Below are 26,554 nucleotides of genomic sequence, written 5' to 3' on the forward strand. Positions count from 1 at the left end.
TCTGTGGAGGTGGCGAAGACTACATAAACAGAACGTCCCCTCCCCTTTCTTGAAGAAAGTGATCATGTGCACACACAGCTGAGCGTCAAAATACACCTGTGAGCAGAAGTCCTTAATATCCTGAGCACTAAACACCAGCCCCTGTGCATTATGACAGCTGTGAGAATGTTCTCCTGTTTCACACCTGGCCTTTTTGAGAAAGGGGGAAAATGCATAAAAGGAAGGAATAAAAGAAGAGGAAATCGAACGATGATGCCAAAGGCTCTTTGTGACTAGAATAAATGCTTGAAAAAGAAAACCCTCAAGTAACTAGAAGATACCATTTCCCTGAGCACTGCTGAATGTGAGTCACACGACACCTTTCGAAGGTGTCAGTTATCTTCGGGTGCATTGTGCTGGCTGGACTCTATGGCAACGTTCTCATCTTTTGTGTCCTTCAGATAATGTGCCAAATTGCCTATTTAAAATACTGACAAAAGAACGTCCGCTCGTGCAGAGGTCCCTGATTAAGGGCTTTTCAGTGAGTGAACCTCTTTCCAGAAAGATGTCCTGATAACTGTGGACAGAGGTGACCCCCCAGCCATGGGATCTCAGTGTGGTGTGAGAGATGCATTGTGGGACCTGCCTCAACCATGTCGCTGACTCCACGGCACAGCCTCCAGTACCTACACTGCAGGCGCTTCCCTTGCTCTTCTTCACGTGCTCTTCCACTGTGTCCCCAGCAATTCCATTGGCAGAAATTGAGCAAATGTTTCCCTGTTTGTTGCATTTTTTAACAGTGATCAACACTTTCAGGTTCTTTCATACGCTGCTGTCTTCCTTGGGATGGTCTGTGTAGGCTCCCTTGAATCTAATAGAGCTTATCAGCCCCTTGGCATAGAGAAAAGGTGGTAGGAGTGCCAGCTGCACATTTTAGGGAATAATGGGCTAGGATGGCAGTGCAGGGTATTCCAGCGCCGTCTGTGGTGTGACACGATTTATTAATAATAACCTCCCCATTGCTGCAAGGGCTTGAGAAGAGCCAATCAGGTGAGGTCGAGAGGTGTTCAGGGTTGGATGGGAGGTTAATCTAAATGACCTCTAAGGTGCCTTCCTATCTGAAAGTCTATGATTCTCTTGGGATGGTTGTATAGGAATCCTGTGTAGCTGGTAGGAAGTTGGGGGTGGGGATCAGAATTGGTTTTAAATCTGGAGGGAGGACAGTGGCGATATCATAAAATGACAGTTGGGGAATGGGGACTCGCCAAGCTGGTGGGGCACTCAGCCAGAACCTTTAAGAACGGGCTTGGGATTGGCCACATAATTAGAAAAAGCAATGAATCCTAAGGCCTCTTGGTTATAGAGGTTGAGAGAAACTGAAGTTTTTCACTGAAACTTGCCTCTGGCTCTTCTCTGTTGCCCAAAATCTCTGCCCCTTTGAAAAATATCTCTGTTGAGTGATATCTCCAGGAGGCTCTTGTCAAAATGAACAAACAATGCCTGCAATGGGATATCATATTAATTTATCCATATCTGGCAGTACCTTTGCACATAGTAAGCAATCACTTTCCCTCTTAGTATCCCTAGGTGCTCCTAAGTTCTAGCAGCTTTTTAATAAATTTTCTAAAAGACAGTTTTAATGCATCCCTCTCCAATCTGTTTGCCTCTGTTTCTTTTTCTTTGCTTTATTGTACTTTATTTAAAGTGACAAGAATAGGTACCATTGTCTTGTTCCTGATCTTAGGGGGAAAGCGTTCAGTCTTTCATTATTAGGGACGTTGTTGCTGTTGTTTAGTCACTCAGTCATGTCCGACTTTCTGTGACCCGATGGACTATAGCCCACCAGGCTCCTCTGTCCATGGCAAGAATACTGGAGTGGGTAGCCATGCCCTCCTCCCAGGGATCTTCCCGACCTGGGGATCATACCCGAGTCTCCTACATTGGCAGGAGAATTCTTTCCTATCTGAGTCACCAGGGAAGCTCCAGAGATGATGTTAGTTGTAGGTTCTTTTCACAGATGCCCTTTTTCATATTGAGGACATTTCCTTCTATTCCTAGTGTGATGAGAATTTTTATTCAGAATAGGTGTTGAATTTTATCAAATGTCTTTCCTATATCCATCAAGATGATCACGTAATTTTTTCCTTGCTTAAATTATTAATATGCTACATTACATTGACTAAATGATTCAGATTTTGAATTCTATCCTGGCAGGCAGTTAAGCTTACTGCTCAGTATTTTTAAGGTTTGTTATGATAGATCCACAGCAGCCTTGACTGCTGAGCTAATTTAGCCTCACTACTAAGACAAGTCTTTCCAAGGACTCTGTCTCACAGCCTGCCATTTTCTGAGATCCCTCTGCTTTGACTGGCGGGAATGAGGACCCTTCCCTGTTCAAGCTCTGAGAGCCATACAGTGAGTGGCTTTCTGTTCATTCTTTTCCCTGCCTGGTAGACTTTCACCTTATACAGACTATTACTCTGCCAAAGACTTGAGGAAACCCCTGGGAAGTTCACCAGAGCTCTTTCTACACAATGACCTCCTCTCTCATATTCTGTCCCATGAATCCCAGCCACCTTTATCTGCCCAAACTCTACTTTTTTGTCTCCTCACCTCAGCGAAGCTGCTGTGTGGAAGCTGCTACGAGTTGGGGCATCTTATGATGCATGAGATTGGCTTCCTTTCTCCCCAGCATCAGAATGCTGTGCTGCCCATTTTGCAATGCTGCAATGAGTCACTGCCTGATCTTGACTACTCCTAGTAGGACTGTGGTTCCTATAGTGATGTCTCCCTGTGGGCAGAGACAGAAATTTTGTCCATTACCTGTTGTTCACACTATCTCCTTCCTTCATAATGCTTGTCCTAAAGCAGTGTGACCTGTTTTGCTATTTTGCTTAAAAATATTTTGTATCCAAATGTCACAGAAAAGGGCATTGGAGATGGAATCAAGATTTTTGCTGCTCACTTTTCAGCCTCAGTTGTAAACCCTGTAGGCCTTATTTCCAATTTCTACCAAGTGAGAGTTAGGAAAACTGACCAGCCTACCACCCCAGTATTGTGAGGGATACACCAGATAATGCAGATGACAACATCCACTGTTCAAGGGCCTAACAAAGTCCTCCAAGTGCTCAGCCTTCCCTCCTGGGGTGGGGAGGGCAGATTTCTGATGAGGCTTCCCCTTCTTTCTGCTCTCACTGTGACTGTCCCTCTTGGGGTTCACTCCTCTCTCCAACCTGTTGGCCCAGCAAAATGTCTCTAAAAAAAATTCAACAGAACTACCTAGAAGTATATTCTTTCATGAATTTGTACCTTGCTGCTGTCCTAAAATAATTATGAAGTGTTATGTATTTGGTTTTGCTTCACCTTGAAAACACAAAGCACAGTATTACAAAGTAGTATACCAGAATTTCCTGCACAACAGGCTCATAAATCTTTTTTTTTCCCCCTTCAGGGCCACCTGGAGCCACAGGAACTCCAGGGGAAAAGGGAGACCCTGGTGAGCTGGGCTTGCCTGGAAACGAGGGCCCAGCAGGGCAGAAGGGTGACAAGGGAGACAAAGGGGACGTGCCCAACGACGTGCTCCCCGCAGGTAAGGGGCTGGTGCTGCGGTCTCCCGGGGTGAATGGGCCCAGAAACCATCCTGGTTTCTTGTACCAGGGCTGCTCTGGGTCATCTCTCCTTATCTTCCCTAGATGCCCCTCTGTTTCATAGCATGTTTTACAGTCCTGTGCTTTTGACAAGGAGAAAACCATGTGTAATGTAAGCCCAATGTTGGTAAGACCAAATCTGAGATCTAAGCATAAGCAGTTGAGATAAAGCACCATGCCATAGTTGGATGGATTTAGGATGAAGGAAACTTCCTTTTCCCAAATATCTGTTAAATCCAGCGCAATCCAGAACAAGTGAGAAATTTCAAAGGACAACAGACAGAAAGTACAAGCTTCAGAGTTGAGCTCAGGCCATCTTCAGCCCCTTATCCTAAGATTCTTAACATAGGATTGAGGCAAACATGGTTGCTGATCTTCTTTATCTGGTTTCCAGCCCAGGTTAAAAGCAGGGAATTGATGTCTGTGGCACAGCAAGCTTCAGAAAGGCAATGACATGGTGGAAAGAGTAAGTGCCGGCTGATGGTCATGGAGGAGGAAGAGGCAGAATTTTAAAAGCACTTTACTTTGGGGACCATTTGTACTAGAAAAGCATAACTATCCTATTCGTGTGTTCAATAAGCATTTTTGAATATCAGAGAACACCATTTATGAATTAGGGACTTTGCTATAACAGCTGAAAATGGTAATATGAAAATGAGTAAGACATGATATCTATTCTCGAGAAGCCAGGATGATAGATGTTCAGGACAGTGACCCAGAATCAGTGTCCCATCCAGCTTTAAAAATTTCTTGGGCACCTGCCATTTACCAGGTACTGTGTAAAGATCAAAGCACCCAGGAAAAATCAAATTGGGTTCAGCATGCCTTATTCTAAAAAAAAGGAGGTTGTGCACAAAATATGTAAGATTTAAGAGGTGTTTTGACAGGATTCATATATATATGTGTGTGTGTGTGTGTGTGTGTGTGTGTGAATATATTTTGAAACTATAAGATCATGTTATATTCAGTTATATGGGAAAGCTACACATCCAGAATGTCACACACCCCTATATTACCAAACAAATGAGGGTGACCTCAAAGCATTCAGGAAAGCAGCAGCTCTGAGTGTACTCCAGCTCTAGAGACCAGGCCAGAGCTCAGTGTGTCCTCTGGCCAGAGGGCAGAGAAGGAGTAGGAGGGCTGGACCACATCTGCCATGATCTCTGCCCTTTCGGCTGGGGGCTTAGAACCACCCTCAGCCTCTGTGACTCCTGCTTGCCCCTTCAGTTCTAAAGCAGCTGAAAAGACCTATTTGGTGGGGCTGGGAAGAGGCAGCTAAAGAGATCTCAGATCACCAGTCAGCCCAGGAAAGGCGTGTAGAACCAAAGGACTGAATATCCCAGACTAGCGGCATCTTTATGCAAATTGCAGAACCAAAGGCCCCTGCAAAGGGCTGTACCCACACGGCCACCTGAAGTTAGAAGTGTGTAGTGACTCCACCTGCTGATGTGCAGGGAAACCAACCATCAGAGCACTCACCCTGGTGACCTCAGTGGGTTCTCACAGGGCAGGGCAGGGAGTATGAGACTCTGGAAATGAAGCACCAGTCTCAGAGGGATACACTGCCTGCCCAAGGTCACAAAGCTGGACAGCCACCCCGATCTCTTCCACAGCATGGAGCAGTGTCTCTCATGCCTGGAAGCATCCTTGGAGGTTTTTAAAACTACAGATGACCAGCTTCCCCATCATTTTGATGAAGTGATCTGGGATGGGGTCCAGGCATTATAATTGTATTTGAGCTCCTTGGGTGATTCTAATAAACAGTCAGGGTTGAGATCTCCCAACATCAGCCAAGAAGAAGAGGATGAGCTAAGGAGTGAGACAGCCCTGAGTGTTGGGGTGGGGGGCAGCTCTGCTCCAGCTGTGACCTGGGGCAAAGCCCTGAACGTTCCTGAGACCCGGGTCACCCGAGGAGCTGCTGGTACTGCCTCACAGAGTACTTGGGAGAGACGAAGGGAAGATTTCTAAAATTCCCAGCACAGTTCCTGGCACCTAGTTGAAACTTAGCACCTTCTGTGGGAGCTCCCTTGACCCTGTGTGAGTGAGTGCTGGAGGACCACTGTCCAGGATTTGGCCAGCTTCCCTGGAGCGGCTCCATCTCCTTTTCCCCTGTGTGGAACCCATCTCTGCTTACAGCTCTCTAATCAACTCCCACCCCTGCTTCTCTCTCTCTTTCTCCAGGTGCCAAAGGTGACCAAGGCCCACCTGGCCCACCTGGCCCACCTGGGCCCCCAGGCCCTCCGGGTCCTCCAGGTCCCCCTGGAAGCAGAAGATCCAAAGGCCCTCGGCAGCCAAACATGTTCAACGGCCAGTGCCCAGGTCACACACCCCTGCCCTAGGGAGCTACCTCTTCAGTGAACAATCCCAAGCTCTCAGGCTTCACCCAGATTTTGTGACCAGATTGTTTTAATAAGGGGAGATTTTACCCAAAGCGAGTATTCCCTCCCCTTCTCCACCGACCTGGGAGGCCTGAACAGCCTGCCCAGGTTAAGGACTGGTGGCAGGTTTAGAATTGGGCCTCCTGCCTCCTGCCCTCATCCCTCTTCCTTCACTTGAGCTAGTCGCTCAATCATGTCCAACTCTTGGTGACCCCATGGACTGTACCCTGCCAGGCTCCACCATGGAATTCTCCAGGCAAGATTACTGGAGGGGTAGCTATTCCCTTCTCCAGGGGATCTTCCCGACCCAGGGATCAAACTCAGGTCTCCTATTTGGCAGGTGGATTCTCTATAAAGGCTGAGCCATCACCAGACTATTCCTCTTTCTTGCCAAATCCACCATCTCTGGAGCATGGAGGGCTTGACTGATGTTGGAGGGATGGAGACTATGGGGAAATTCAGATCATCTAACTCCCCATAGATACCCCAGTACTGCCATCACCACCTCTAAGCTTTGCTAACAATGCTAGCGATGTTGTAGGCATAGGGCTAAGTGCTCAGTTCATTTAATTCTACACTAGCCCTAAGATATAGGAGTCGTATTCTGACCAGTTCACAGATACAAAGCTGAAACCCTAGGGAGCTACGTAGTCTGTCCACGGTCACTCAGTTAGTAAGCAACAGCTGGGATTCAAACCCCAATGTGCCTGCCTGTAAAGCCCCTGCTTGGAGCATTTTCTTTTCGGAGACAGAAATCCACACGTTGAGAATAAGCCAACAAAGGGCAGTTCATTTCAGTCACTCAGTCATGTCCGACTTTGCGACCCTATGGACGACAGCATACAAGGCTTCCCTGTCCTTCACCAGCTCCCGGAGTTTACTCAAACTATGTCCATTGAGTCGGTGATGTCATCCAACCATCTCACCCTCTCTTGTCCCCTTCTCCTCCCTCCCTCAATCTTTCCCAGCATCAGGGTCTTTTCAAATGAGTCAGCTTTTCGCATCAGGTGGCCAAACTATTGGAGTTTCAGCTTCAACATCAGTCCTTCCAATGAGTATTCAGGACTGATTTCCTTTAGGATAAACTGGTTGGATCTCCTTGCAGTCCAAGGGACTCTCAAAGAGTCTTCTGCAATACCACAGTTCAAAAGCATCAATTCTTTGGTGCTCAGCTTTCTTTATGGTCCAACTCTCACATCCATACATGACCACTGGAAAAACCATAGCCTTGACTAGACGGACCTTTCTTGGCAAAGTAATGCAAGGGCGCCTGATCTCTGGCAGGCCTGGGCGGCTTGTTCTTTGGCCAGTTGTGACAGGGGTGGCCATGGGGTTGAGAGCTAAGAAGAAATCAAGGGCCGAGTTAATGAAAAGTCCTTCTCAGATGCTGCTATAACTTCTCCACACAGAGATGTTCAGGGACTTATTCCCCTAACTTGGGCCATGAGGAGGCACAACTGGATGCCTGGCTTCCTGGCAAGCAGAGAAGAGGGTCCTGACTGGGGTTTCTTTCTCACTTTCTGTGGATTTCTCCACCACTTTCCTAAACACTCTTTCATTCTGTCTGGTGCACTGTTCTTTCTGGAAGATGTTTGGGTTGGGGGGCTCACACACTCAGTTTCAGAGTGGGTGAATCTGAGCTTTCAGAGATGTCACCGTCACGCCCAGTAAATGGAGCCTGATTATGACCCTGCCCAGCAGTGAGCAGGCTGTTAATTCAATACCACCCTTTCCCTTAGCATCAGCCCTTTGTTCAGCCTCCCTGGGGGTGCAGGCTGAGCGGAACCATCCCCTGAGAGGAGGGGAAGTCTGGCCCTGCTTCTGTGGAATTCGGACTTGCCAGAGGCTCTGTCAGCAGTGAGAGGGGTGCTGGAGAGGTGCCCTCCCAGCCTAGCCTGTCTGCTAAGAGGCTGGTCGGCAGGAGTTGGGCTTCAGGGTTGTGAAAACTGCTTTAAAAGAGAGGCCATTTCCTTCTGCTGTGCCTCCCAGGAGTGAGTTCTGGCTGCCAGGCATCCAGCGTCTGAGCTTGGCCCTCGCTCCTGCTCCTCCTATCCCTTTCCTTTAATCCCGTCCCACCCCGTCAGCTTCAGAAGCTGGTGGGTAGGTCCTGCACGAGTTAACGAGACCCCTTCTTCAGACTAAGAATGGGAGGGTCTCTCTGTCCCTCTCTGTGCGAAGCCCAGGCCTCTAAGTGGAAACTCAGGGGGGAACTTGAGAGGCAGGATTGTGTGTGGGGAGTCTAACAGCCCCGAGACCGCTCTCATCCATGGCAGAAGGGCTTCAGAGAGACAGGGCTCATCCAGCTAAAGGAACATTTGAGAAGAGCCTCCCTATTTTACTGATAAAGACACCTCTCTCGTTTATTCTGTGTGTTTCCCTAGCGACAGTGGAGGTGCTCCTTTCTATCTAGCAACCACAGGTGATTGGAAACCCTCAGAATTTGCCTAGGGAAGTGGGGTCCTGGCCTTTCCCAGAAAGCCCGATTTGCTGAGACCTGCTGCCAGCCGGTCTGTGCCTTCTCATCTCCACACTGGCCACACTACCCCTGCCTTCTGTCCTGCTTCTGCCACCTGAGCCACCTCTTCACCAAAGGTCTGAGTTCAGCCCATTTGCTAAGGAAGATGAATCTATGCTTAGTCATAGCCTCAAACCAACTGTGAATCATGTGCCCCTCAAGGGCCTGGGTCCCACAGGTCTTCGAGCAGAAAAAAACAGATGGAAAATGGGGAGGGGAAAGGGGCCCCGACCTCTCTGGTCTGGGCTGTCTCTAGGCTTATTCTTCCTCTGCTCCCTGGCAGTTCAGGAAGACAGGATGAAATGGGCCACCCCATCATGAGGCTGCTCCCTCATCCCCATCAACTTCCCTGAGGGTGAAAATCCCTCCAGAAAATACAAACTGTGATAGATTCCCACCTGCCCAGAGTGGCCAGGAACGTGTCAGTAAGCCTTCCCCACCTCCCCCAGATTGTTGAGAGTTAGGATAGCTGACTCAGGTGACATTTTCCTATTACTGACATCCTCTCAAGATTGTACAGTCTTAGCAACTATGATCATGAAATGCTTGTTGGGAACTCACCAGGCAGAGGAAAAAAAATTGGAAGCATATGAGTTGGTGCTTAAAAGCAAGCAAGCAAAAACCAAGGATGCTTATGGAACTCGAATCTGGAATAAGGTGGCGGAAAGCACCAGTTATGAACTTATACACATCTCACCGTGCCAACTGCATTTGCTCTGATTACCTTTGTTGTTTTAGGTGAGACATGTGCTGTACCAAATGATGACACCTTGGTTGGAAAAACTTATGAGAAAGTCAGTGAACACCATTCCCCACAAGCAGGTACAGAAACAAAGCATCCTGTTTATTTTTTTAATTATTTGTGCATGGGTCTGCATTGCTGTGTACAGGCTTTCTGCAGCAGCGGGGGCTACTGTCTAGTTGCGATGAAAGGACTTCTCGTCGTGGCGCCTTCTCTTGTTGTGGAGCACAGGCTCTACGTGCACTGGCTTCAGTAGTTGTGTTGCACAGGCTCAGTGGTTGTGGCTCGAGGGCTGCAGAGTGTGGGCTCAGTAGTTGTGGTACACGGGCTTAGTTGCTCTGCGGCATGTGGCATCTTCCCGGACCAGGGGTCGAACCTGTGTTCCCTGCATTGGCAGGCAGGTTATTACCCACTGGACCATCAGGGAAGTCCCAAAGCATCCTGTTTTAAAACTCAGAAATCAGATACCTTAACGTCATATGAACTAAAAAAATAAAATAAGCACAATGTGAGAGTTGTGAGTCATGTTTCTTTTGTTGCAAAATGAGGACTATAGCCCAGGAGAAAGCGTTTCAGGTAGCTCTGAGAAACTGCTCCAGAGCAGTAGGGGGAAAGGTCAGTATATATGTGATTTTGGTGAAGGAGGAGTACATGCAATCTAGCACATGTTTTTTGCAGAAGGTTTCTGCAAGTCACATGGAGCAGTCATCCCCATGAAGGATTTGGGTGCTTTTCTAGATACTTAGAAAGTGAAAGCGTTAGTCTCTCAGTCATGTCTGACTCTTTGTGCTCCATGGACTGTAGCCAGCCAGGCTTCTCTGTCCATGGAATTCTCAGACAGGAATACTGGGGTGGATTACCATTTCCTTCTCCAGGGTATCTCCCTACCCAAGGATAGAACCCAGGTCTCCCACATGGCAGGCAGATTCTTTACTGTCTGAGCCACCATATGAAGAGATACATGACTTCAGTTCAGTTCAGGTCAGTTGCTCAGTCGTGTCTGACTCTTTGTGACCCCATGGACTGCACCATGCCAGGCTTCCCTGTCCATCACCAACTCCCAGAGTTTACTCAAACTCATGTCCATTGAGTTATCACCACACAAGTGATGCCATCCTACCATCTCATCCTCTGTCGTCCCCTTCTCCTCCTGCCTTCAATCTTTCCCAGCATCAGGGTCTTTTCCATTGAGTTAGTTCTTCATATCAGGTGGCCAGAGAATTGGAGCTTCAGCTTCAGCATCAGTCCTTCCAATGAATATTCAGGACTGATCTCCTTTAGGATGGACTGGTTGGATCTCCTTGCAGTCCAAGGGACTCTTCTCCAACATCACAGTTCAAAAGCATCAATTCTTCGTCCTGGGCTCATAAAGTCAGCTCCTGAAAATATCTAACTATCTGAAGACTTGTTCTACCAGTCCCCCACTCCTGCCTCCACTGAGGACAGAGTGCCTCATTTCTGCTCTCCACCCTTAGCTCCTTGCAGGGGATGTGGAAAGTCAGCAGCTGCATCAGCACGTGATTTAATCCTTGTAGAGGTAGGGGGCAAGTGCCAATGGCAACTGCCAATTTGTAGGTGACAGTCATAATTGGGAGGTGAGTAACTTTCTCTTCTTTTGATAGAATCCATGATCACATCCATTGGACGTCCAATACAAGTGTTGAAAGTTAAAGAGACGTTTGGGACTTGGATAAGAGAGTCTGCTAACAAGAGTGATGAACGCATCTGGGTGACTGAACATTTCTCAGGTGCTTTTACTTGGCGGATGAGCCATATCTCTGCTGTAATTTTATATTTCCTTTGTTGCCTCCCTTCAGGCTTATCCTGTTTCTGTGTCTGAAATCCTTGCTCGTTGGTGTCACAGAATTGCTTTTTTTTTAATTTTAGAAAGCCCAAATGAGTGGGCAGAATGCTGCTCTCAGTTGAGCACATTGGTGACAAACCTCACAGTTCAGATAAGAGGGACGTGACCAGGGTGCCTCCACTGCAGCTTTTTGGCAAAGTGTCCAGGAGGAAACAAATAGCATCCTGACTGATAAACCCTTTACAAACCCTGAAACCATAAAGAAGAAGAAATGCCAGAGACAATTTTTTTTTTTTTTTTTTTGCACAGGCTATCTTTCTTTAAGGAGAATCCTTTTGGCCACTTTTCTCACATACCACAGTATCTGAGAGCCCAGGGGAGTGGGTGAGGTACCATCTCGAAGGTCTACTGCATCACACTGTCCCAAACAGATGTGGTCAGGCATTGCAGTGGCCCCATGCCAGAAGAGGCCTGGCCATGCCGACTAGTCAGAGCAATAGCTCAGACATGCTACTTTGGTCTCATGCAGGCTCACTCATCAGCTGGCAGTAACTGTCCAGATGACCAGCTGAAAGGGAACCTGTGACTCTAACGGGAAGAGCAAGGCACAGAGGCAGCATGGCCCCCTTGGAAGGCAGTGGTGGGAGGTGACCGCACAGGTGCTCTTCACGATGCAGGCCTGTGGCAGAAAAGTTGATGAAATTGTAGGGGAGGGCATGATACCATTTTCCTGGGAGGAGCAAAGGCAACTCTGGTTACTGTGTTCAAAAGATGGTTCAGGAATCCACGGAAGAGAATTGGCCTTCGGGTTTGGGAGCCTGGGATCTTGAAACTGGACAAGGACCCTTGCGGGATGTCTGACTCTCACCTTCTGTCCTTTTACCCCTCCTCCCCCAGCTCACCTCCAAGCTGTGACTGTCTTTCCCTGGTTTCCCTCCTACAGGCATCAGGGTGAAGGAGTTCGAAGACCAGCCCTCACTGCTGAACGGCAGTTACACGCTCATCCACCTCCCGTACTATTTCCACGGCTGTGGGCACACTGTTCACAACAACTCTCTCTACTACCACAAGGGAGGCTCCAACACCATAGTGAGGTGAGTCCTTCAGGGCCCCGCTGCCCCTCCTCGCCCATCCCAGCTGGTACCTACTGTGCGTGGCACTTCAGTCATACTTCAGCTACTTAAGGGAAGGGACTGTGGTTCTACCCTCTATGTTCCCGGGGCCTGGCACACAGCCAGAGGTCAGTCAGGGTTTGCTGACTGAATGAACCGCAGGCCACAAGGAGTGAGCCCCCATTGCATTTATTGCTGGTCTGGAACCAAGTGTAAGTTCAGGGCCAGAGAGAAGGAAGCTGGGAGTGACTGGGGGTGGCAGGGGTGGGGGGCGGAAGCTTTCTTATCCTTTGGGGAAATAAGAGCAGAATCCAGGCCTCCCTCTGGCAGGAAGGTGTCACACCCCCAAATCGGTTTTGTTCTGAAAACTGTTGGGTGTGAAGAATTTCATGTCACAGCTGAGATCTCTGAGGACTAGAGACTGCAAGGCCTTCAGGTGGTTCTGTCATCCTGACAGAGCCCTCACCAAGCCACCTCCACATGCCCTCCATCTTCCCATGGGCAGGAGAGGTGGCCACCCAGGTAGTCAGGGCCCAGGACAGCAGCCCAGGCTTCCTGGCTCCGCACAAGAATTGCTAAAGGTTGTCTGCATGGCTCAAGAAGACATCAAGTGCTGGGCTTTAGAGGCAGACATCATCTTGGGCAAATCAAGGGAGCAGTGAACGCAATCAAGTTCCAACCCTCCCACCTACTTATTTGTGACCTTAGAGGAGAGACACCACTTCCGGTGACTTCCATGCCCTCACTACAAATGGAAAGATGGATGAGAACCTCTGCAGCCCTCCAACTGTACTCCCATTGGAAATGACAATTCCAGTGTTATGAAAGCCGTGGTCCTCATCATTCCAAACAAGAGACCTGCATCTTGAGGGAGGACTGGATTCCTCCATGGGCACGGGCTTGCTAGTACATCATGCAGTCAAACCAGCCACGCCAGACACACATGTCAGCCGTGGCTGGAGGCACCCCCTCCTGTGCCTCTGCACCACCTCCCATCCTGGGCTCCCTCAGCACCTCAGCACCTCCTGGCTACCTCATCTAGACAGAATCTTGTGCTAAAAGAAAAAGATAACTGGCCCGCCACCCATTCAGAAGCCCTCTCTCCCCACACACACTGCTTTCTGTGACATTTGTTCTCATTCAGTCCCTGCATGTGCATGTGTGCTAAGTCGCTTCAGTTGTGTCCGACTCTTTGCGACCCCATGGACTGTAGCCCGCCAGCCTCCTCTGTCCATGGGATTCTCTAGGCAAGAATAGTGGAGTGGATTGCCATTCTCTCTTCCAGGGGATCTTCCCAACCCAGCAATCCAACACACATCTCTTTTGTCTCCTGCATTGGCAGCGGGTTCTTTACCACCAGGAAGCCTTGTGGCTGCCATATATATAGAGCCACCCAGGTGGCACAGTGGTAAAGAATCCACCTGCCAAACAGGTTCAATCAAAGCAGGTTCGATCCCTGGGTCGGGAAGATCCCCTGTAGAAGGGAATGGCTACCCACTCCAGTATTCTCACCTGGGAGATCCCTTGGACAGAGGAGCCTGGCGTGCTACAGTCCATGGGGTCGCAAAAGAGTCACACATGACTGAGCAACTGAGAGCAGTTACGTGGGGTATTCTGGGGTGAATGAGGCCCAGAGGAGGATTGGCCACCCTAAGAAAGAGTGGCTTCTAATGGCACTAAGCTTGTGTGAGGTTAGAACAACTGTATTGGGGCCCTGCTCCAGTGCCTGGCTACAGTCTGGGAGGAGAATCGGAGGCAGACTGGAATTAGACCCTGTTTTTGCTGGAAGAGACAAGCCTCATCAAGAAAAGCAACTGTCAGTGCCAGTACCAGACAGGGACAGTCCTGAATCCCTGGCATTCAGAGGAAGGGGAGCCCTGAAAGCAGAGATGGGCATGAAAGACCTTCTAAAGCCCTCACTCTTGTCTAGTTTCTTTTCCAATTTACTTCAGGATTTCTTAACTGGCTTCGAGCTTGCTGTACTCCGGTGCATCCCCGCAGCTTCGCACCTGTCACAGTTCTGCTGCTGCTCAATGGCGCCTCCTAGTGCTTTTCTTTTCGTTTAGCCTTGAGTCCCTGAATTTTCATTCCTGAAGCTGAATCAAAATCCACTTTTGCTCTGATGTAGGTTTGGAGTCTGCCAAATCAAACAGCCTCCAGGAGCTGAGGGGCATGGGGTTTCACGCCGTCACTTCATTGATCTACTTGCTTACCAAAGAAAGAAAAGTGACTTTACAGCCATGACTTTGCTACTTCACCTCTCAGCTGCTGACTTCCTTCATTGAGCCTGCTGTGAAACTTTTGTCTTAAAACTCCAGCGTGGAGTAGAGGAACCACCCCCAAACTTGGAGGTCAAAAGCCTGAGTTTAAACTGCTTGTCTGTATTCCTGAGCTGGTCACATCTCCTTTTCTCATGAGTAAAATGAAATGACAGACTAGATTATCTTCTAAGGCCCCTTGCCGCTTTGAGAGGGCATATCAGGAGGTCAGCAGACACCTGAGGATTCAGGAAGTGAAGGACTTTTACCGAGGTCACATGGTTAGTAGGTGGACAGTGAGATGTAGTCACCAGCCTCTGCATCCTCACTGCTCATGGTGTTGCAGATGTAATAGCAGAATGAGCACAACCTGGAACTTACTAGAAATGCAGAATCCCAGGCCCCACCCTAGGTTAACAGAGGAGCCTAAAAACCACCCTTGTCCATAAAAATGGTGTCTAATATCTACTTTTTTTTTTTTTTTTTACACATTTCAGGTTTGAATTTGGCAAAGAAACATCCCAAACTCTGAAGCTTGAAAATGCCTTGTATTTTGATCGAAAATACCTCTTTGCGAATTCCAAGACGTACTTCAATTTAGCTGTAGATGAAAAGGGCCTTTGGATTATCTATGCTTCCAGCGCGGATGGCTCAAGCATCCTTGTCGCACAGCTGGAGGAGAGGACCTTCTCCGTGGTGCAGCACATCAACACTACGTACCCCAAGTCCAAGGCCGGCAACGCCTTCATTGCCCGAGGGATCCTCTATGTCACTGACACCAAAGATACGAGGATAACGTTTGCCTTTGACCTGTTAGGAGGGAAACAGATCAATGCAAACTTTGCTCTAAGGACTTCCCAGTCTGTTCTTGCCATGTTATCATACAATATGAGAGACCAGCATTTGTATTCTTGGGAAGATGGCCATTTAATGCTTTATCCTGTGCAGTTTCTGTCAGCCGCATTACACCAGTGATAGGAAGCATTCTATTCCCCTCAGTAAATTTCAGCTCTTCTCTGGCACCATGTGTGTCCCGATAGGAAACTTGTCTTTAAGGGCGGTCAGGTAATTAGCTGTCATAATCTCACGACACGGGTGCTTACGTGGTGTTTCCCCTTTAATTCAGATTCTGTAGGGGGAAATAACAGACTGGAACTCAAAAATGGCTGGCATTTGGTAATTCCTTCACAAAGTAGCTGCGCAAGTTACCTCTCCCTCTTTAGGTCTTGTTTTTCCCCACTGGTAATATGAAAGGACTGGCTAAGATGATTGGTAAGATTTCCTTACCTGTAGGGAATTCTGTGATTCTTAGCTGCTGCTGCTCTCGCAACTTTTGTGTATTTGGTTTTGGATTTTATTTTTGGCTTTTAGCCATGGCTGAGCAGATGTACCTGTGAGTTGATCAGCCTGGTGGTCTGAGCAATGAATTCCTTAGTGCCGACTTATGTTTATTGTCTTGGAAGCTGCACTGACCCTTTAAGGCTGTTGAGGTACCTTATTACCCCTAACTTATTACCTTTCTCTGCATCTTCATCTGCCACCAGAGCGTCAAAGTGGGCATCATCCTTAGCTCCTGATTACCACGCCAAAATTAGCCAAAGCCAGGAATAGCTGCCTGCATTGAAGCAGAAACAGGCTTCCTGGGTTCCTGTCAATTTCTGACCATGCCAATCTGCAGCTCGGCTCATACACATTGAATCTGCAGGGTCTTTCTGCCCTAGATCTGCGTCTGCTCTCAGAGCAAATACTGTGCAAGTGGACATTAATCCAGTGAGAACCTTGAGAGGCACTTTGCAGTTTTCAGAAGAAAGGTGCCATTCGTGGTTATTATCTAGAACAGGGATGGGCAAACTGTGACCCTTGGGCCAAAGACAGCCCATTGGCTGTTTCTGTAAATAAAGTTTTATTCAACACAATCAGAGGCATTTGCGTATTGTCACAGGCGTATTATAGGCTGTGACTACTTTTGCTGTATACTGGCAGTGTTGAATCACTCTAAGAAAGTTGAGTAACAGCTCCCCAAATCTAAAACATTTATTTTCTGGCCTTTAATAACAATAGTTTGCCAATCCCTGATCTAGAATAGTAAAGTGAGCCTGATTCTTAGAAGGGCTTATTGACCTGAGCCTGTTTGTTATATATTTTTTTTTGTTTCAGACTAAAAAGTGGTCATTTATATGCTTTGAGTTTATAGTAAAGCACAAGGGTGAGAACAGCATAAAATTAAGCGTGCCCCCCCCCAAAAAAAAAAGCAGTTAATGAACTGTTCTTACCCTAATGTAGTTTTTCTTTTTAATATATGTTATCTGGCTTTTTTCTCCTTGTGACTTTTTAAACAATTTTAATTGGCAGATAATTACTTTATAACTACCCAAATATAGTTTTAAAGAATGTGATCTGGTCCCTTTGGATGCCAGGAGAAAATCCAGTTTAACTTGCTCCTAGTTCAGTTCAGTCACTCAGTCGTGTTCAACTTTTTGCAGCCTCATGGGCTACAGCATCCAGGCTTCCTTGTCCATCACTAACTCCCAGAGCTCACTCAAACTCAAGTCCATCGAGTCGGTGATGCCATCCAACCATCTCATCCTCTGTCGTTCCCTTCTCCTCCTACCTTCAATCTTTCCCAGCATCAGGGTCTTTTCTAAAAGAGTCAGTTCTTCATATCAGGTGGCCAAAGAATTGGAGCTTCAGCTTCAGCATCAGTTCTTCCAATGAATATTCAAGACTGATTTCCTTTAGGATGGACTGGTTGGATCTCCTTGCAGTCCAAGGGACTCTCAAGAGTCTTCTCTAACACCACAGTTCAAAAGCATCAATTCTTTGGTGCTCAGCTTTCTTTATGGTCCAACTCTCACATCCATACATGACTACTGGAAAAACCATAGCTTTGACTAGATGGACCTTTGTTGGCAAAGTAATGTCTCTGCTTTTTAATATGCTGTCTAGGTTGGTCATAGATTTTCTTCCAAGGAGTAAGCATCTTTTAATTTCATGGCTGCAGTCACCATCTGCAGTGATTTTGGAGCCCCCCAAAATAAAGTCTCTCACTGTTTGCATTGCTTCCCCATCTATTTTCCATGAAGTGATGGGACCAGATGCCATGATCTTAATTTTTTGAATGTTGAGTTTTAAGTCAGCTTTTTCTCTCCTCTTTCACTTTCATCAAGAGGCTCTTTAGTTCCTCTTTGCTTTCTGCAATAAGGGTGGTATCATCTGCATATCTGAGGTTATTGATATTTCTCCCGGCAATCTTGATTCCAGCTTGTGCTTTATCCAGCCCAGCATTTTGCATGATGTACTCTGCATATAAGTTAAATAAGCAGAGTGACAATATACAGCCTTGACTTACCCCTTTCCCAGTTTGGAACCAGTCTGTTGTTTCATGTCCGGTTCTAACTGTTGCTTCTTGACCTGCATACAGATTTCTCAAGAGGCAGGTCAGGTGATCTGGTATTCCCATCTCTTGAAGAATTTTTCACAGTTTGTTGTGATCCACACAGTCAAACGCTTTGGCATAGTCAATAAAGCAGAAATAGATGTTTTTCTGAAACTTTCTTGCTTTTTCTATGACACAACAGATGTTGGCAATTTGATCTGTGGTTTCTCTGCCTTTTCTAAATCCAGCTTGAACATCTGGAAGTTCACAGTTCACGTACTGTTGAAGCCTGGCTTGAAGAATTTTGAGCATTACCTTGCTAAAGTGTGAGACGAGTGCAATTGTGCTGTAGTTTGAACATTCTTTGGTGCTGCCTTTCTTTGGGATTGGAATGAAAACTGACCTTTTCATTGGAATGAAAACAGGCCTCAGCAGTCCTGTGGCCACTGCTGAGTTTTCCAAATTTGCTGGCATATTGAATGCAGCACTTTAACATCATCATCTTTTAGGATTTGAAATAGCTCAACTGAAATTCCATCACCTCCACTAGCTTTGTTCGTAGTGATGCTTCCTAAGGCCCACTTAACTTCATACTACAGGATGTCTGGTTCTAGGTGAGTGATCACACCATCGTGGTTATCTGGGTCATTAAGATCTTTTCATATAGTTTTTCCGTGTACTTGCTCCTAAATGCCCTTAAATACATATATTTTCTGCCAACTCGGTTCTTCAAACATCCTTCAGCCCAGCACTGAGGTCCAGGCAGGGCCACCGAGAGTAGAGAGGAGTCCAGGGGTCCTACAGCCAGGAAGGACACCTAGGGAAATACTTATGTAAAGATTTCTCAGCAGTTTGCCCTCACTGAGTACATGCATGTGTTAGGGGGGAGCTTCTGAAACTTTTTCACTGGCGCCTCATCGATTCTCAGTGGCCCTGAGTCCTGGTTTTATACCATATTAGTGGAAGCATTTTAAAACTCAGGGAATGTGCAGATTGAAATATTTGAGTCTCCACACCCCCTGAATAAACCTAGGCAGCTATGAGGGAATTTGTTGTTGCTGTGTTCTCAAAATAATGGGTATTTGAAACTTTTCCCCCCACTTGTTAATTAGATTGGTTGTATCATGTCATCACAGCTTTTTTAAAAAAATGTCCTCTTCAGATTCATGTTTTATAACAGAGTAGAATAGAGTTTCGTGTTCAAGATCAATGTGTTTAATATGTGCTGCTCTTCTTTTAAAGTATTTAAAAATATATGTTGGCTGTTTCTGGACACAGGGACCTGAATATATATATATAATTTCATAGTGATGATTATAATAGTAATATATACAATACTAACTGTAAATATAGTAACAACCAAAAGAGGTTAGTTATTGAATTAGCCCATATTTATTTTAGAAAAAGTTTTAGAAACCCCACTCTTGGTATTTGATTTATCTTGGCACCCTTAACTGTTGGTAAGGAATCATATACTCACTGCTAGAGATATATAGATTGGGATTTCTTGCTCTCTTTTTTTTTTTTCACTATGGCAGAGTAATATAAGGACAACTGAGTCTGACCAACAAACAAAAATTAGAGAGTAATTTCATAATAGGGTTGAAAAGTTTGTCTTTACAGAGTGTAAAGAATTCAGATTTTACTCATTCTTTCCTGCAAACAGTGCTCGATTTAAAAAAAAGGTTTGAGCTCACTGCTAAAATAGAATGTACCAGCTAATGTTTTCAAATCAAGATATCATTTTAGCAGTTTACATTGATGCTTATAAGCAAAGTTACTTTAAAGCACTTTTCAAACATTTGCACTTCTGATGTCAGAATCAAACCAGATAATTCCCTAATTCTTCTTTAATCTAAAGCAGATAACTTCCCACCAGAGAGTAAATAGAACCATCCCTTTCAACCTCAGAGGTTGGGTGGACCCCGTTTCAAAGCATTTTCTTGCAAACTGATATTGTGCCCTATCACTTAGCCCAGGTGTTATGGCAAAGAAAGAGTCGGGGAGGAGAGTTTTAAAATGAGGAGTTCTGATCTTAGGTACCTCCACAGTCTGTTACCTTCCAAGGTTGCAAGATAAAAAGTCAAACAAGACACTAAAATTCTTAAAGAACCAGGTGTCTTTTTCTAACTGCACTGACTACATTTTGACTGTGACTAGCTGATCACAGACCATCTAAAGGAGAAGTTCACGACTGAGCTTCTCAGTTTTCATACAGCTGCTATGACCTGGTGAACCACATCATTAAAAGCCATAATTTCCAATCTGTAACCACAGATTCTAAGCTATTCTGAACAACGAATGGATCATGGTGAATGTATCTTTTTAGGTTGTAATTTATTTAACTTTAATTAGTCAATAAAAATAATCATTGCTGAACATAATCACATGTTGAAACAAGTGTACTGTTATTATTACCTGATGTTAATTTATACCTAATGTTTAAAAGAAAAGATAACCAAAAACCAGTATTGTGGTAGAATTATATTCATATTTGTTGCTCCTCTATTCAAACTCTCATAGTTTGCTGGCTCCTTCTGAGTACTGAAAAAAGTCATTAATATGGATTGTTTTCTCTATCAGAAAACATGAAAAATGTGCAACTACTTACTAAAACTAGATACTTACAGACGTAAGTGGAGAAGGCAATTGCACCCTACTCCAGTACTCCTGCCTGGAAAATCCCATGGATGGAGGAGCCTGGTAGGCTGAAGTCCGTGGGGTCACTTCGAGTTGGACACGACTGAGCGACTTCACTTACACTTTTCACTTTCATGCGTTGGAGAAGGAAATGGCAACCCACTCCAGTGTTCTTGCCTGGAGAATCCCAGGGATGGGGGAGCCTGGTGGGCTGCCATCTATGGGGTCACAGAGACGGACACGAGTGAAGCAAATTAGCAGTAGCAGCAGCAACAGACATAAGTGCAATGAAGATTTGTTAGTTTATTGGCTTAGTTTAGGCAACTAAAAAGGACACGATGTTACAGGCTAAACACTGAAGGAATTTTTTAAATTGGATTTGTGTGAATTTGGGCAAGTCTCTCAATCCCTCAGAAGCTCTGTGTCATCTGTAAATTGTGGAAAGTACTACTTACCTCCTTTGGTTTTTCCATGTGAAATGAAAAGTGCTCTAAAAATTATATGATTCTTGAAAAATAATAAGTGGTACTTTTATATTTCAAACCTACAGGGAACCAGAGTGACCCTGTTATTCTTTCAGCCTTATTCAGGGGCTGCCGACCTGAGTGAGAGGTATACAGCATCATAAGTGTCTCTCTGCTGGTCTGCATGACTAGGGAGTTAACACTTCATGCCACCAAAAAAATGGTCCCTTAGTCATGCAACAAATTTACAGAAAAACTGCCCTCAAATCATGAAAAAAAAAATTCAAGGACCCACTGTTTTGACCTAGAGAACTTCTTTATAACCTTCCCCGGAAGAGTCTCTGTTCCTGACAGGCCCAGGCATGCACTGCTGCTGACTTTTGTCATTAAAATAATACAAAGCAAAAAAGAAAGAAAAGTCCTCAGAGAAAACAGCCTTTCCCCTCTACCTGGGCCATTCAGACTTTGCATGGGATGCTAACATATCCAGTTTTATAGCTGTTCACAGTAAGATTTAAAATATGAAAGAAATTAACCTGTCTCCCTACTTTCCCCTCCAATCTGTCATGATCAGCCTCAAAAATTGAGCTACTTGAACAGTGGTTGTTAAACTACTTTCTAAAAATCTAAAAAAATTAATTCTAAAATTGCTAAAGTCTTGTGTCTAGCAACCTGGCTTGGTTAGTGTTCCAAATTCACTTGCCAAGAAGCCACATACACAATCACAGGATTACAAAAGGTCAACACTAGATAGAACCTTCACATAAAAACCATCCCAAGCTTCTCATTTTAAAGCCTAGAAAAGTGAACCCAGAGAAGTTTCACCTAACATCACAGCTTAAGTGTCGGTGAAGATAAGACATTGTTTCCTAACTTTATGATCATGGTTTCCACCTTACTCAGACATGTCCAAGAGAAGGATCTGGTCTTTGGAAAAAAACAATAATTAACTTTGAAGATTTTTTTTCAAAAGGTGTTCCTTTTTAAAAAGCTGTATCTAGAGGAATTTGCCAATTTAAGCCTAGTCAGGCATAGAACACTCCCCAACAAAGAATTCCTCAACATTCATCACCTTCCAAGAGGTAGATAAGTAAGCTGGCACAGCACTGCCTGTTACTCTAAAAATTGCCTCACCATTGGACAACCCTTCCTGCCCCAGTTTTTTCCAGACATCAATGTAACTGCTGCCTGGTGCTTACCATCTATGTGTCGTGGTCTCTTCTAGGCAATGGAACACATTATTTCATTATTTCACTTGAGCATTATTTCACTTGATCATTATTTCACTTGAGCATCATAGATGCTCAAATGGAAAAGTCCTTGTTGCTGTTTTTCAGTTGCTAAGTCGTGTCTGACTCTTTGCAACTCCATGTCCTTCACAATGTCCCAGAGTTTGATCAAGCTCATGTCCATTGATATCCTTCTTAAATATCATTTACTCTCTCTGGTCAATGTTTTAATCCTCTCTCCAAGCATAGTAAACACTGTGATGTACCCATTACATGGATTCCACGTCAGGAAAGACTTTCTGCCCCTGATGCTGGGAGTGCTGTCAGCATATAGCCTTTGGCTGTCAGACCCTTCAGGATTTGCCTTGTCTGCAGAGATTTGCTTCACCCAGGAAGCACCTCCTCATCAAGTGATGGATCAGTGTGAGTATAAAGGCTTGGACAATTCAGCCCAACCTGGAATTGCTGTAAAGGGCCATTCTAGTACCAGAGATCCCCATGGCTCAGCCAGACCTGTCACTGGGCCTGCATCACAGACTTTTCTTTCTGCTATCCTGCTTCCTTCTCTTCCAATCCTCCCAAAGGTATTGATAGTAAGTGCACTGTTTAATTACACCCTGCTAACTAAGCTCCATCTCAGAATTTGCTTCCAGAGGAACCTGTTGTAGAATTGCCAGGTGAAATGCAGGTTGCCCAGCTAAACTTTAATTTCAGATAAAGAACAAAATTTTTAAATATAAATATGTCCCAGAAATGGCAGGGATATACTTATACTAGGGGCTTCCCAGATGGCTCAGTGGGTAAAGAATCTGCCTATAATGCAGGGAATGAGGAGAGTGAAAAAGTTTGCTTAAAGCTCAACATTCAGAAAACTAAGGTCATGGCATCCAGTCCCATCACTTCATGGCAGATAGATGGGGAAACAGTGGAAACAGTGGCTGACTTTATTTTTCTGGGCTCCAAAATCAATGCAGATGGCGACTGCAGCAATGAAATTAAAAGACGCTTACTCCTTGGAAGGAAAGTTATGACCAACCTAGACAGCATATTAAAAAGCAGAGACATTACTTTGCCAACAAAGGTCCGTCTAGTCAAGGCTATGATTTTTCCAGTGGTCATGTATGGATGTGAGAGCTGGACTATAAAGAAAGCTGAGTGCCAAAGAATTGATGTTTTTGAAGTGTGGTATTGGAGAAGACTCTTGAGAGTCCCTTGGACTGCAAGGAGATCCAACCAGTCCATCCTAAAGGAGATCAGTCCTGGGTGTTCATTGGAAAGACTGATGTTGAGGCTGAAACTCCAATACATTGGCCACTTGATGCGAAGAGCTGATTCATTGGAAAAGACCCTGATGCTGGGAAAAATTGAGGGCAGGAGGAGAAGGGGATGACAGAGGATGAGATGGTTGGATGGCATCATTGACTCGATGGACATGGGTTTGGTTGGACTCCAGGAGTTGGTGATGGACAGGGAGGCCTGGCATGCTGTGGTTCATGGGGTTGCAAAGAGTCAGACACGACTGAGCGACTGAACTGAACTGAACTGAACTGAATGCAGGATATGTGGGTTCAATCCCTGAGTCAGGAAGATCCCCTGGAAAATGAAATGGCAACCCACTCCAATATTCTTGCCTGAGAAATCCCATGGACCGTCCATGGTTACAGTCCAAAGGGTTGCAAAGAATCAGACATGACTGAGCGACTAAGCACATACTAAAAGTTTTATTTATCCAAAATTCATAATTTAACTGGGAGTTCTGTATTTATACTTGCTAAATCTGGCACCCCTAACATGAAGTGGTCCCAGAAAGAAGTCGCTGATGCAGCTTTGAAGTGGAATCATCCACCACCCTGTTTGTAACAGGGACCTCATGACTGACAGTGATTGAGCAAAAATAGCCAGTGAGACGAGATGATCCAATCGTTAAAGCTTTCACTGGTGGGAAACTGGAATGATGTAGCAGTGGGAATGGAATGCATCAGCTAGTGTTATGTATCAGGTGTTACAGATCATGAAGAAACAGGGAATCAAAGGATCATGAAATCAGGTGGCTCTTGCTAAGGAAAAAAGATAATAAACAGGTGAGAGCAATTGCCAACTGAAAGCTACGTGGAAAGCCCAGGGCCTCCTTAACAGCACGCAAAGAGGCTCTTGACTTCTGCAGTGGAAGGCAGAGAAAGCTGAAGACCAGACCGCGGACTTGAAGATCAGCTCCAAAGAAGCTTTTTTGCAAGCTTCAAAGAAAATTAAACTCCCAACAAAAGAAGGTCGCCACACCAAGGTGAGGACCTGGCCAGGAAAATGTTGGGACTCTGCTATTTGGAATGGGGCTATAAGGGTCGGCTGTTTCCAAGTTGCTGTTTGTGGTCATTTAGAAATAATGGGGAAATTCAAGGATGCATTAGATCAAGTTTGTTGGCAAATTTATTTTCTGTAAAAGGCTTGATAATAAATATTTAGGTTCTGTGGGCCACACCATCTCGTTGCAACTCCTGAATTCTGCTGCTGTGGCTAAAAAACTCACAAACAATAGGTCAATGAGTGAGCATGGCTGATTCCAATATAGCTTTGTTTATGGACGCTGACATTTGAATTTGATCATTTTATGTGTTACAAAATGGTTTTAACTATTCTTTTTAAAGATGACTTTTAAAAATAAATCTATTTTTGTCTGTGCTGGGTCTTCACTGCCGTGCACCGGCTTTCTCTAGTTGTGGCGAGCAGGAACTACTCCTCCTCGCAGTGCACAGGTTTCATACTGCCGTGGTTTCTCTTGTGGAGCACAGGCTCTAGGCCCACGGGCTCCAGTAGCTGTGGTTCACAGGCTTAGCTGCCCTGCGAAGTGTGGAATTTTTCTGGACCAGGGATTCTTTACCACTGGACCACCAGAGAAGTCCTGGTTTTAACTATTTAAAAATGTAAAAACCATTCTTAGCTTGCAGACTGCACAAAAAAGGTGTGGGCTGGGTTTGACCTACACGTAGTTTCAGATTGCTGAAACCTGATACAATTTCATGATTTATAATAAATATATATTGGTCTTTATCTACTTTCTGGCATAGAGCTCCTAGACCACAAAATTTCCTGTGATGAGCGCCATTAAAGTGTCTTTTGTTAATGAAGTGACTTTTGGAAAGCCCCTAGGTAACATGAACACAGGGACCGCTTACCAGTATAGCCAGCTGTGATTAGAGGGTTGGAACTTTCAGTCCCACCGCAGCCTCCAGGGAGGGGAATGGAGTTGGAGGTTGAATCAATCACAAGTGGCAAATGATTTAATCAATCATGCCTATATGATGAAGTCTCCATAAAAACCCAAAAGGACACGGTTTGGAGAACTTCTATGTTGGTGAACATGTGGAGATGTGGGGGGCGGTGGGTGGGGGCGGCATGAAAACTCCAAGTCCTTTTTGTACGCCTTGCCCTATGCATCTCTTCCATCCAGCTATTCCTGAGTTTTATTTTATAATGGTAACCTAGTAAGGAAAATGTTCCTCTGAATTCTGTGAGATGCTGTTGCAAATTAGTCTCAACCAAGGAGGAAGCCACTGGAACTTCAGAAGCACAGGCAACTATCTGGACTTGGGTTTGGCATCTGAAGCAGGAGCACCTGTGCGGGACTGAGCCCTTAGCTGGGGGCTCTTGTGCTATCTCCAGGTAGATGATGTCAGAACTGAGTAGAATTTTAAGACACCAATGAATAGCCAAGAATTTTGTAGTGCAAGAAAACTCCCACACGTCTGGTGTCAGAAGTCCTCTGTTTTGTTGTAGTGTGAAAGTAAAAGAAAAAGCTAGAAAACTGAATTTTCCCTTATTCACCTGGGTTAAGTCATGCTATCCCGAGTGGTAATTTTTCTTTCTTATATATACAGAGATCCACTCTTTTATATTCTTTTCCCATATAGATCATTACAGAGTATTGAGTAGAGTGCTACCATAGTAAGTCCTTATTATTTATCAATGTTCAAATGGTACTTATATTTAAGAACATTTTATTGCTAGAGGATGGAGGTCATAGTGTCAACTTAAAAATTGTTGCACAGACCATGGTGGTTGGCAACATCAGTGTCATGAGAGTTCACTTGAGTGCTGACTGTGAGATGTGTACCAAATGCTTCACATGTATTATCTGATATAGTTCTCATAGAAAGTCCATAAGGTATAAATGTTATCCACCTTTTCCAGACTAAAAGATATTAAGAAACTCACTCTAACTCAGTTTGTAAATGGTGAAATTAAGATTCAAATTGGAGACGTCAGATACCAGAGCCCACACTCTGAGTAACTGCTCTTTCCTGCCTTTCAGAAAGAAGCCTAGGGGTGCGGTAGCGAAGTGGTAGCCAGACTGCTCTAGGATTCCTCGCTGCTTCGGTTTTCTTGTCGGGCTTCCTAGCAGAAAGGCAAGCAAAG

General features: G+C 45.3%; 1 protein-coding gene across 3 annotated transcripts in view; it reads left to right on the forward strand.

Annotated features, from left to right (window-relative positions):
* Positions 1–20,195, forward strand: part of GLDN (gliomedin) — a 59,861-nt gene extending 39,666 nt beyond the window's left edge. For all 3 annotated transcript variants that reach the window (XM_070377895.1, XM_005900466.3, XM_070377896.1), the window contains 6 exons: positions 3,431–3,568; positions 5,808–5,945; positions 9,258–9,341; positions 10,884–11,009; positions 12,009–12,159; positions 14,933–20,195. In XM_070377895.1, coding sequence (XP_070233996.1) covers positions 3,431–3,568; positions 5,808–5,945; positions 9,258–9,341; positions 10,884–11,009; positions 12,009–12,159; positions 14,933–15,410 — 1,115 coding nt within the window. In that variant the 3' untranslated portion in view covers positions 15,411–20,195. The remainder of the gene's footprint in view (positions 1–3,430; positions 3,569–5,807; positions 5,946–9,257; positions 9,342–10,883; positions 11,010–12,008; positions 12,160–14,932) is intronic.
* The last annotated feature ends 6,359 nt before the right edge of the window (positions 20,196–26,554 follow it).

This window comes from Bos mutus, chromosome 10 (genome assembly GCF_027580195.1).
Source record: "Bos mutus isolate GX-2022 chromosome 10, NWIPB_WYAK_1.1, whole genome shotgun sequence".
Lineage (NCBI taxonomy): Eukaryota > Metazoa > Chordata > Mammalia > Artiodactyla > Bovidae > Bos > Bos mutus.